General features: G+C 28.8%; 1 protein-coding gene across 8 annotated transcripts in view; it reads left to right on the top strand.

Moving 5' to 3' along the window:
* LOC122508891 (protein pangolin, isoforms A/H/I/S) overlaps positions 1–10,303 on the top strand; it is a 228,768-nt gene extending 218,465 nt beyond the window's left edge. For 6 of the 8 annotated variants that reach the window (XM_043622553.1, XM_043622554.1, XM_043622552.1 and 3 more), the window contains one exon: positions 9,008–10,303. In XM_043622553.1, coding sequence (XP_043478488.1) covers positions 9,008–9,443 — 436 coding nt within the window. In that variant the 3' untranslated portion in view covers positions 9,444–10,303. The remainder of the gene's footprint in view (positions 1–9,007) is intronic. The other 2 variants (XM_043622557.1, XM_043622556.1) reach the window with 1 other exon arrangement.
* Positions 10,304–12,515: the final 2,212 nt, after the last annotated feature.

Here is a 12,515-nt window from a genome sequence, read left to right as displayed (position 1 = left end):
CTTTTTGTTTTGGAGGACAAATACATTATTGTGAAGAATTGGAAAAAAATGGAAGAAACCGTTTGAAAGGTTCCGTCTACGTACCATACTTCTGATTTAAAAAGTTTTATTAAATCTTCTTTGTGCATTACAAAAACTAAAATTCTCCCACAATTTCTGGCATTTTCAATATTTTACATCTCCTTTATTATATGATCCGACATACAGAAAAGCTCCATGGTGTCCATACACATTACGACCTTTCACAGTGATTTCGGAACTCATGTAAAATCATTGTAACATTGATTGCAATAATTACATTAGAATTTTGAAATAATTTGTCACGTTTTAAATAATTTGGATGTCTGTACTGTACATTTCTTTGACTGTACATTTCTTTGAAATGACTTTATAATTTTGAAATAATTTATCACGTTTTAAATAATTTGAATGACTGCACTGAAGCTGCAGGGCACCAGTCTCCATTCTGACTGCATAATTAGGGATATTGTTTGGCAAGGCAAGGATACTGTTAAAAAACGCAAACTGAACCTATTCAATTTCATCGAAGAAATATATGCCCCAAACCTGGACCCCATAGAACAGGAAAATCAAAATAAGACTTTGCAGAAGCTTGTTATAAGTGGGCCATGACTCCAAATAGTCCTAAGAATACCCCCCCAGCATTTTTAGCAGCTGATTACCCTTGCTGCTGCCGGGAAGAATGAGTCTTTATTATTACTTCCGTCGATCGATCTATAGACGCGCCTCTACAATCTGCACTCATAATAAACGTTTCTAAATCCGCGATATATAATACTACCCTACAACGGAAGAACGTACCTAAGTGATGTAACTTTAGTCGAATTTTCTATAGATAAAGATAAAAAAATCAACCTAAGCGAAAACGCCACTTACGTAGGGAAGAATACATAGAAACAAATAGGGACTTAACACTGCCTCCTGTAAGACTCCTTTCATTACTATAAGACAATGACTTTATTTGGTATAAAAATATTGAAAACTCTATGTCTTTAAAATTGCTATTTTTATTTTTAAAATTGTTAAAAACAGTGCAAAATTGTTATTATATTATATTGTTACAATTATCACAGTTTTCTAAGCTTCAGGTCGACAATTATTTGCTGACTAAAATTACTGCATGAGATTTCTGTATTGTAAAGCTTCACTTTGACATAATTACTTACCTTCACTAAAGGTTCTCTCTCGTCATCTCTTCAAAGTTCTTTTCTTAAGTTCTGTCTAAATGACACATCTATTTTTGTTACTTTCATTACACAAATTAAACTGCAGGTTTTCATTCTGTTTGTTCATAGCTCAGATTTTTTCAAACATTTATAAATCTTTCTTATTGTTAGTTTTAAAATGCGATACGTCCCTTCAAAAAATTCCTCTTTCTAGTTGGTCATCTAAAAGGACCATTAAAAGAACCACTTCCTCTACAATTATCTTGATACTTAAATAGTACAATATTATCTGTGATGCAAATTAAAAATTCAGATTACTTAAAATTTTGTAATTTTAAATTCAGTTGCATGAAAATTCGTCGTTAGATTGTGCCTTTATGAACATCGTAGTGGACACAAAAGGTTCTTCGTTGCAAAAAACGTTTTCATGATGTTTTTAGAACTTTAATTTTTTTTCTCAAATTACTGTTTTAAATTGCTTTATATTTAAAAAAAGTTGTCCAAACATAAAACATATTTAAGACATTATATTTAATCATACTTTTAAGTTTTAGAAACTTCACAAAGATGTTTTTGAAACACAGAACGATTTTCGCCCACGAAGATGTAGCTTAAGATATGCTTAAAATGTCGAACGTTCTTAAAATAAAAAATTTTTTTTGTAATAATTAATTAAAGTTTCACTGAAAATTATGGTTAAACCCCTTAAAGTGTTATGATCTATAAAATAATTATAGGGGAGAGTGGGGCAAACCGGCCATACCTACGGTTTTTTGACTCTTGTGATTAAACGAATCAACCGATTTCATTTTTCGATGGCTTGTTTGAAAGATCATTTAATTGCGCAACTTTTTCCCAGAGGCACCTATACTTTATCTTTTATTGTTCAGTTGAAGTGTTAACTTTAAAAAAATTTGCAAACGGGCCGGTTTGCCCCACCCCCTGGGGTAAACCGGCCACCCCATGGGGCAAACCGGTCAGTTGGGTTTTTTATCTACAATATTGCATTTGTATAATCTACAATAACAATAAACCTAAAGAATCATGTGAACAATGGTTGTAATAATGTAAATAATAATACAGGATTGAATTTCAATTAAATAAATAATTTTTTTAAATAATAAAAATTTTTTTTTGAAATTATCAGACAAACAATATTAAAGTGTCCAATTCTCATTGGAAGACAATTATTTTTCATTGTAAGTAAATATTTTAATAAAAGAAACATTTTATTTAAAAATAATTTTTATGAAACTTTAATTCAATGGAAATATCCTATGGCCGGTTTGCCCCACCGAAAACGGTCCGGTTTGCCCCACAGGCTCATTTTGAGAATAAATATTTTTTGAAAAGAAACGCTTTGCAAATTCATCAAAGTTTTTGGTGTTAAATATTCCTGAGGTGTGTACCTTCAAAACCCAAGACCTAATATTTGGAAATATTACACGATTTCCTCAAAATTCGTAAAAGTGTATAAAAAAACTAAAAAAAAAACTTTTGCTCCCAGCGTTGCACAAACACAAGTAAAAATGGTCAAATTGAAAAAATAAGGTATACTACACATGGTTGTTTCAAATTTCTAAATATCACTTTTGACAATTTCGCCATTTCGGAGATATTGACACCTGACCGGTTTACCCACCGGGCCGGTTTGCCCCACTCTCCCCTACAAATTTCGAATTTTATGAGAAAATTTAAATATTTAAAAAAGTGAAAATCAATATTGAAAGTAAAAATATAAACATAAATTTGTGATTTTTGTTTTTTTTTGTTTATTACTCTACAAAATAAACATAAATATAAAAAATATATATGGAGCATTCTATTTCAAACCGTTCTATTTACGAAACACGATTGACAGAAGAGTACTCTTCGAATGAATTTTATTCTATAAAGAAGGAATTGTACATAATATGTTATGAACTATTTTAAAAGAAAATGTAATTAATTTTTAATTGGTCTTTGTATTTTTTAAATTTCTTGAAAAAATTCCTGTTTGAAATCTAATGTCCCTGATATCTCAAAACACCCTGTCTTTATGTGTAATAAAAAAACTTACTTTTTCTTGATTCCAGTTCCTTATGTTTTCTCATGGACATTGTAGTGGATTAAAAAAATGTAAATAAAATGTGTTTTTAAAAAACTACATATAAAATATAAAGATTCTACGACAAATATAATTTTCACTTTTTTTAAATGTGTCAAATTTTTCAAAAACAAACCTTTTATTTTTATTTTAACTTTAATTCCTCTAAAATATTCATAATAATAAATCATACTAAAGAAGGTTAGCTTTGTGTTTACATAAGATTCAAAAACATTTAAGGGGGGATGTTTTGAGATATCGGAAATATTATATTTCAAACAGAAATTTCTTAAAAAACTTGAGAATCAATTGAGAGTAATATAACATTCAATTAAAAGTTCATTAAATTCTCTTTCAAAATAGCGATTGTCCCTTGTAGGTGGAACGTATTAATGTATTTAGAATACTCAAATACATACTGATTACTAATTTGTAGTGAAAGTTAATAAAACAATGTTAAATGTTGTTGCTTAAAGCATTGATTGATCAATTTCTTCAAAATTATTTCAATTTTGATGTCAGTTTTACGACTTAGACACAAAACGTAACACTTTTATTTCCTATGCAGTATAAAACTGCACCATTTTTAATCCTTATTTAATAATTTTTATAAAATTAAAAATATCCTTAATTCTCATCTCATTATCAGATTTATGGGACATATTTTTAAAAGTGAACTATAATCACATTTATAATATAATTGCTGTGATATATTATTGTAGTTAAGAGTTATTTTATTTCTATAACTATTTATGATGTAAATGCTTGTCTTTTCTTAACTTTTTCTTAGCATGGCATTTGCTAATGATTGATTGAAAATATTAAAATAGATTTGCATTGCACGAAAAATTTTGAGCATCAATTTTAACTGTTTGAAGGATAACGTTTTGTAGGTAGAAAAGTGTTTTCATTTAAAGTTTTTAAAATTATAAAGTTTCTCCTATATTGTTTTTACAATTATTCCATTTTATACACTTTAGATTTAAATACTCTGAAAAAACTGTGCCGTTTTAAACTAATGCTCTCTTCAATACGAAAAAATACGTAATTTATATAAGAGAATGTTTAAAAGTTTAGTAAACTTTGTCGTAAAATAAAAAAAAATTTTTAAGAAAGATAATTTCCAGATAAGTTATTAGATAGTAACAAAAATCTCATAGTTCCTACCATGTGTTTGATCGGTCGATTTCGGACGGTAACGTTCATTAACGATGCAGAAAATTAAATTTGAGTGCAAAAAATTTTTTAAAGTTATTCCGACATATTCTTTTATTTATTTTTAAGTTTGCAACTTGAATATTAAATTTATAATCAATCTCTTTAGGGACATCTTAACAAGTTTACAGCAAAGTCGTATGTATTTTAATTTTTAGTGCTTCGTTATAAATTTAACATTTTTGAAATTTGATGTTTTAACTTGTTATTTGTAATTAGTAACTTAAAAACACTAGAATTCATAATCAGATCTAAGTTCAGGGTAAATCAAAGACAGATAGATCACATCTCATTTATAACCTTCTTCACGTCCTCTCAAAAAACAGTTCGAAATTATTGTAATCTTTCAGAAACAATAGAATTTATGGTTTAAGTATCACCAAACAATTTAAATTATTGAGGAAAATTTTTTTATAAATTTGATATTTAAATATGATTAGGATTAAATTAAATAAAATTAAATTAGAAAGTAAAATTTAATTTAATTTAATTAAAATTAAATTTTTTTGTCGTTATTGAAAAATCTACTAATTCAAATACCTAAATTTAAAAAACACAAGCCATGTGGGGCTGACCACTCTTGATTCGGTCTACCCACTAAAAATCATTCCTGCCATTTTCCCTTGATCATTTTTTAACCTACTGTATTACCCTTCGGTTTTAAAGTTTGTAGTTTGATCCACATTCCTACTTACACGGGAAGCAACTAGGCTTCTTTTACAGTTTGCGAACTTATGATCAATTACTCCGCACTTAAATAACGCAGATGATCTGTCCTCGAAATTATAACTTGTCAAGCACCTCAAGCGTGCGACTCTTTCTGATTGGGCAAAGGATTAATCCAATCTTTACGCTTCGGTTCATTAAATTCACCCTACTCACGCTTCCAAACGCTTTTGTAACGTCCACAGCAAAAGCCGTCTTGATATTTTTTTCTATTTCAATTAAGAGGTAAAGACTTCTATTTAGTAAACCTCAGACCTATAACCCTCGTGTAACTAATGTTAGTATCTAATTCTTTAAGGAGCTTCCCAAAAACATCAGTTTTCTGATCTCGCTTGGCTTCTCCTCACATCCAGATATTTTTTGGAGAAATGTTGCTAATAATAGTTTTGTAACGGCTCATACCGAATTGCGTGCCAAGGGTATGAAAAGGAAGAAAGGAAATTGTTGTTCGGATGTCTTTTAATGAAACGTCCCGCCACCATGACAAGATTGACTATTCATTAAGCACTTTAAAACTGACAACTAATGACGAAAACCAGTAATTCTTATTTGGAACCCCTTGCCCAGTTTTAGAACTGTCGTAAGCCTTTGGCCTTCAGTGGGGTCACTCCATCTCCATTGAAAATACGACATTCTGCATCAGTAGTTGAAAGAGGAATTTGCAGTACAAAAAATCAAAATAAAATGTATATGAAATCAATAAATAAAAACAAATTTAAATTCAAAAGTAAAATTGTAAAAGGACAAAAAAAGTGTGTATTTTAAATTATGGATGCTTTTTAAAACTATCTTTCTTTATTTACTCTTAGTCCTTGTAAGTCTTTTTGGCTTCCTCAAAAGCTATTCTGAAGACTTCGCATCCTCCGCCCTCCAACCTTCCTTCATCCTCACCAATATGGGTGGTTGAAACATTATTGACAAACTTTTCTTTACTTTTTATATTTCGTTCCAATATAGCCGCATTCCAGGCAACGATGTTACCGAACAAGCATTACCGTTTTTAATTGGGAAACCATAAAGCCAATTTCTATGTTTCCCAATTTCTCCGGCCCATTTGCTTCTTCCGGGTTGGTGACTACAATCGCGAGCTTCATCCCTCGGTGGTTGGGTCCAATGACCGTGTCACCCTCGCTGGTTCCTGGCTTTCGCTTTTGAGTCTGAATCTATAATGGCGCTCCCTATCTTCAATTCCAGTCTTTGCTGTTGATCTCTGCACTGCTGACCAATTAGAAATAAAAGGTCTAACCGACATCTATTCGACGTCTAAGAAGTTGAGAGGAGATCTAGGTGTAGATTTGGTCTGGAAATGTTAAAAATAGATGTCAAAGTTGCTTGACTTCAAAGATATTTGTATTTGTCATTCATTGGCTTAGTGAAATTTTATATAAAATTTAATATTTTTTTTCTTCAAATAAGCCAAACAAAGAAAATTGTTGGATCAGTCCTAGGCAGCGATTAGACATCTACTTAACATCTAAGATGTCGAATAGACCACTCGCCTTTTGCGAATGTGCAGCCAAATTCTGCGCGGTAGGCGTCTAATAGACAACAATTTCGACGTCTATAGACGTCTTGTGGCGTCCTTTTTGGACGTCTATATAGATCTCGATTTAGATTCCACATGCATAAATGCTTTAGACATCGAATAGACGTTGATTAAATCTTTTATTTCTGACTGGGTTATTTGATTCCGTTCTTACTATTTGTTGGTTTTGGTCTATGCAAGCTACCCTGTCAGAAATGACAAATCTATTAGTCGACGTCTAAAACATCTATCTATATGGAGTCTAAATAGAGATCATAGACGTTAAAACGAGACTCCACAAGACGTGATGTCTAATAGTTGTCTAAGACTTTGAATAGTTGAATAATTCTTGTTGGTGTGTACCATCAAGAAATGAGAGGTACAATAGACGATTTAGACAATGTATTCAATATCTAAGTAATTGCAAGTACGTCTATTAGACTGGCACTAGCACACTGTTAGATTATTTCTTGCAACAATTTCTGACATTCGTAAAAGTTACCATTAGACTCATTTACTTGCTTTCCAACAGTGTCAATATACCGAGTGCATCAATATAGCGGAATGAGTACTGACCCAACAATTTTCTTTGTTTCGCTTACTTAAAGAAATTTACAAAACATTAAATTTTATAACATGTGTGTAAAATTACACTAAGCGACTGTATGACAAATACAAATATCTTTAAAGTCAAACAACTTTAACATCGGTATTTAACATTTCTAGACCAAATCTAGACCTAGATCTCCTCTCAACTTCTTAGACGTCGATTAGAACTTTCATTTCTGTCTCCGCCATCCGGAGACACACCCGAAGGAGATTTACCAAACCCCACAGAAGCCAGGATGGTTTTTGCAAGCAAATCGAAGATCTCACTGATGTAATATCTCATAACCGTTAGGTTATGGATAACTGTCTTTTCGGATAAAAAAATGTGGCTAAATAACATGTAATATCCAATTATATTAAGTTTAGAATTTTCATTACAAAATGAATAAATTTTCGATTTTTAAAAAAATAGTAAATCTTTCGTTTAATATGATGAAGTGAATTGTGTCAAAATCTAACAATTATTACATTATACTAACTCCAGTTAAAAATCATTTCCAAATATAATTTGGTTGGATTTGAAATTTTGTAGGTCATATGCTCCAATGACGTTCTTCGTGTTGCCTGTCACATTGAGAATCCAACTTCTTTATAATTGAAATTGTTCGTATAGCTTAATAATAATGTTTATTTTTAAATTACATGAAAAATGTAACATCCAAATTATTTTTTCATCCATTGCTTCTAAAAACTGTTTACAAACAGGTTTTTTAAAGAAACATGACATTTTTTATCAGTTGCTCCAACAGCCTTATAACACTACAAAATTATTCTACATATTTTATTTTATTTGTTTCTTTTTTTTAAGTGTAAAGTAGTTGTTTGTGAAAGAAAAAATATTTTTATATGTAGAAAAATTGTGCCTTGAAGGGTTAATACATAAATTATTTTTAACAAAATTAAGAATTTTCATCTAAAAAAGTGAAATGTGTATTTACAGTTAGATAAATGTTTTTGTTTTTCAAAATATTTTTAAAAAAATATGATTTATTAAGTTTTTTTGTTTCCTTAACTATTATTAACTGTATTCTATAATTATTTTGTACGTTCTTTCATGCAATTATGATTTGAAGTGAACGCATGGTCTTTCAGTAACGCCTTTATGTTTCATGCAAGTGTTAAGGATTGGATTGTTCGCTAAAATTATCATCAAATATTTCATTATTTTTAAAATTTGCAGTAACTTTAAATATAGTTTCTAAATGGGAAATTTCTGTTTACATACATAAAAGTTGTCGTTTTATTAAAAGAAGGTTATTCTTAAAAAAAAAAAAATAAAATAGGGTAGTAAAGTTCTAAATACTTATTTATCAGATAGAATTTTTTAATACTCAATCCCAAGTATGTCCATAGAATGTTTGTCTCTTGTCAGCAGAATGTCTGGTGGTTCAAAAAATATGAAAAATAATTCAATTTTTGAATCTTAAAACACGAGACTTTTTGTTTTTGGAAGAGACAGGAGTCTGCTATAGGTCCGCGAAAAGTTTGCAGACACTGTAGACTTTCTTACTTGGGGTATTATTTTTTATGAATGAATCAATGAAAAAATGTAATATTAATGATGATCTGTTGGGGAATTAATTTAATGATAATTAAGTGCGAACAATCCTAAGATGATAGTTGGGTTAAAGTTTTTAAATGATTGTAATCTGTTTGCAGGCGTAAGAAGAAATGTATCAGATACATGGGGGAGGGCGGAGACGGTGATGGTGAGGGCGATGGTGATGTGGAAGACGATCATTCGGAGGACAATCTTGGAAGCGTCGGCGAAGCTGGAACTCCGGAAGATGATGAATCCCTAAGCAGTCCTGGTGGTCTATCTGGATTGTCTAGTCTGGCGAGTCCATCTTTAGTGTTACCATCTCCATCCAGTTTAGCGAGTCCATGTCCTTGTCCGCTAACGCCACCGGTGCCTACATCTCTGTCGAATTTGAGTTCTGCGCAAACAGCGCCGCCACATCGAAATCCCGTTGGAACAAATCCCCACGATATAAACAATCCCCTGAGCGTTAATCAGTTAACAGGACAATGTATAAAAAGTGATGTGGGTCCAGCACCCTCAGGTCCTTCTAATTCTGCGATTAGTGTTACGTAGCCCCGGCCAACCCCAAGTGACAAGACTGTATCACTTGATGTCATCGGGGTTTGCCTACGCGTAGATTCTAAAAGCATAGTTATTCATAATTCTTACGGCCAATCACGTTGCTGGCTCTTGGAGATTGTGTCGGTAACGCAGAGACTGTCAAAACTTGTATTATGTACTAAATTGACCTTTGTACGAGATTCATCGACTCTGTATAATGTTGAAAATGAAACTTAAAAACACATGCTATTGAAAATGAAGTCTCTGTAAATCCGTGTGCCTTTGGTTGCAAATATTGTCTCCAAACGTGTCACGATCAGTTTAGAAAGGAAAGTGCAATAACTAATCTTGCTAAGCGATCGTCAATTAACAAATGTCCAAAGCCGATTTGTAAAAGCAATAAGAACTTTAATAATGTAAAGTCAAAAATAATAACAGATGATACAGAAATACTCAGGACCAAGTGTCTAGCTGCTGTCACTTGCTCGAGGAGTTGTGTGTAATAAAACGTGTAATGAAGTGTTCGTTCAGTGCGATTGACGTGCGGCAGCTTGTAGTCCTTGTTATGTTGTGATGCCAATGACTGAAAGGTCATGTTCCTGTGCCAGGTACTATATTCTATAAACGTAGATTTACTGCAAATATAGTTAAGAAATTCAGCGGTAACTTTTTATTATCGTTCGTTCGTTCGTACGTTCATTCAAACCGTCATTTGTCAAATACTTTTTTCTGTATGTAATTTGTTATTTTTTTTAAAGTCTATGCAGTCGATGCAATTACTTAGAATTTAAGACGTCGATTTGTGAAAAAATATTTTACGATTTTCTTAATTTTTTCAAAATATTATTTTCATTAAAACAATTTCTTATTAATTTTGGAAGTTATTACAGCGTATAAATAGTTTGTACGGAAAAAAAATCATTTAAGCTAAATTTATCACTAATTCATTTTTCATTTTTAATAAAATGTAAAATGTTTATTGCATAATAGAGTCGATCCGAAAGAAAGTACTATGATCAAAATATCATACATTGAAATTGTATGAGATGTTGATTAATTTATTTCTCAAGTTTCAAATTATTGCAAAAATGTGTAAATAATAATTAATTTTAAGACGATAAAAATTAAACAATTTTTCTCTTTTTTATATTCCAAACTTAATACAGGGTTGCCAAAAAAAATTAATTTTGTTTTTCCATAACTTTTCCCTGATTTCCAGACAAAATTTTCACTTTTTCCCTGACCCTGAAGAATATTCTGATTCACTTCAAAATTATGCGAAAACCTCAAAAACTTCTTTTTTAAATAAATATTTCATCATTATTATTTTTCTACAGGAATTAAGATTTTCAAATTCAAACCTTCTGAAATTCAATAACTTATGAGAATATTATTATAAAACATGAAGAAATCGATCACTTCAAGTCGATGACTCGGAGTAATTGATTTCTTCATGTTTTATAATAAATTTAACATGATACAGTGATAAAATCATTATTTTATATCATAAGAATATTGTAACTATAAATTCAAATTTTCCAAGATTTTAATTTGAACCCTTTTCAAAATTCAATTATATTTCTAAAAATTCATGTTATAATGCTTTTAATATTTAATTATAATTTAAAATTTTAACTGAAATTTATTTTTCAATCAATTTTAATTTGAAAATTTTTCGAGAATTTAATTATTTAAATACAAAAATAAATAATTTATCAAATATAATTAAATATTTCTTAAAATTTAATTTTTATAAAGAATTTTATCCAAATTTTTAAAAATAATTTAATTGTTTCGGAGAATTTAAAAACAAATTTTAGGGATAAATTCAATTTTCTATCATTTTATTTAAAATTGTATAAAAAATAATTGAAATTATACCACAAGTTTTGTAATTTATGAAAATAATTGAATTCATGCAATAAATTTTATTAAACATTTTTTTAAAGTATTGAATTCCTACAAAGAATTTTATTTGTAAAAATAATTGAATTCCGGAGAAAAATATTATTATTATTTATAAAAATAATTAATTTCTTGTAAAGAATTTATTTAAAAACTTTTTTAAAATAATTAAATTCCATTAAAAATTTTATTAAAAAATTGGAAATAATTTAAATCTAACGAAGAATTTTATTAAAATTTTTTTTAAATAATTGAATTTTTGTGAATTTTTTGTGAATTAATTGAATTTTTGTGAAATTTTATTTTTGAAAAGAATTGAATTCTTGAGAAGAATTTTATTCAAATTTTTTTAAATAATTGAATTCCCATAAAAAAATGTTTTATTTGTGAAAATAATTGAATTCTGAAGAAGAAATGTATTGAAAATAATTGAATTGTTTAGGAAAATTTTATTAAAAATTTAATTTTGTCAAATTTTGTCCAAATTTTTTTAAATAATAGAATTTTCAAAAGAATTTTATTTAAATGTTTTGAAATAATTGAATTTTTCAGAACTACTTTTTTCAATTCTCTGTATATATTTGAATTCTTGCGAGAAATTTCATTAAAAAATTAAGAATAATTGAATTTGTGGGAAGAAATTTATAAAAAATTGGTAAAATAATTGAATTCCTGTGAAATTTTTATTAAAATTTTTTTCAATAATTTAATTCTTTTGAAAACTTTTAATAAAGTAGTAAATATTAAAAAATAATTAAAATGAGGAAATTTTTTAAAAATAATTGAAATTTTACCAATAATTTTATTAAATTTTTTCGAAAATAATTGAATTTCGGAGAAGAATTTTATTATTTATAAAGATAATTAAAATTTTGAAGAGAATTTTTTTATTTATACATATAATTGAAATTCGATGAAGAATTTTTTTAAATTTTGGAACATAATTGATTTTTTGCAAAGAAGTTCATCACTTTTGAAAATAATTGAATTTCTGTAATTGTAGAAATTCATGAAAAATTGAAATTTTCTAAAATTTCGAATTGAAACCTTTGAAGTTCCATCTTTTGAAATTCAATAAATTTTGAAATTTTTAAGTAAAATTATTCATTAAATAATTTATAAGTAATGAATTTATGATAGTTCTAATAATAAAATCCCTGATTTTTCCCTGAATTCCCC

Source organism: Leptopilina heterotoma, unplaced genomic scaffold (assembly GCF_015476425.1).
Source record: "Leptopilina heterotoma isolate Lh14 unplaced genomic scaffold, ASM1547642v1 Lhet_58, whole genome shotgun sequence".
Taxonomy (NCBI): Eukaryota; Metazoa; Arthropoda; class Insecta; order Hymenoptera; family Figitidae; genus Leptopilina; species Leptopilina heterotoma.
Note: the sequence above shows the minus strand (reverse complement) of the source record. Positions and strands in the feature narration are given on the sequence as shown.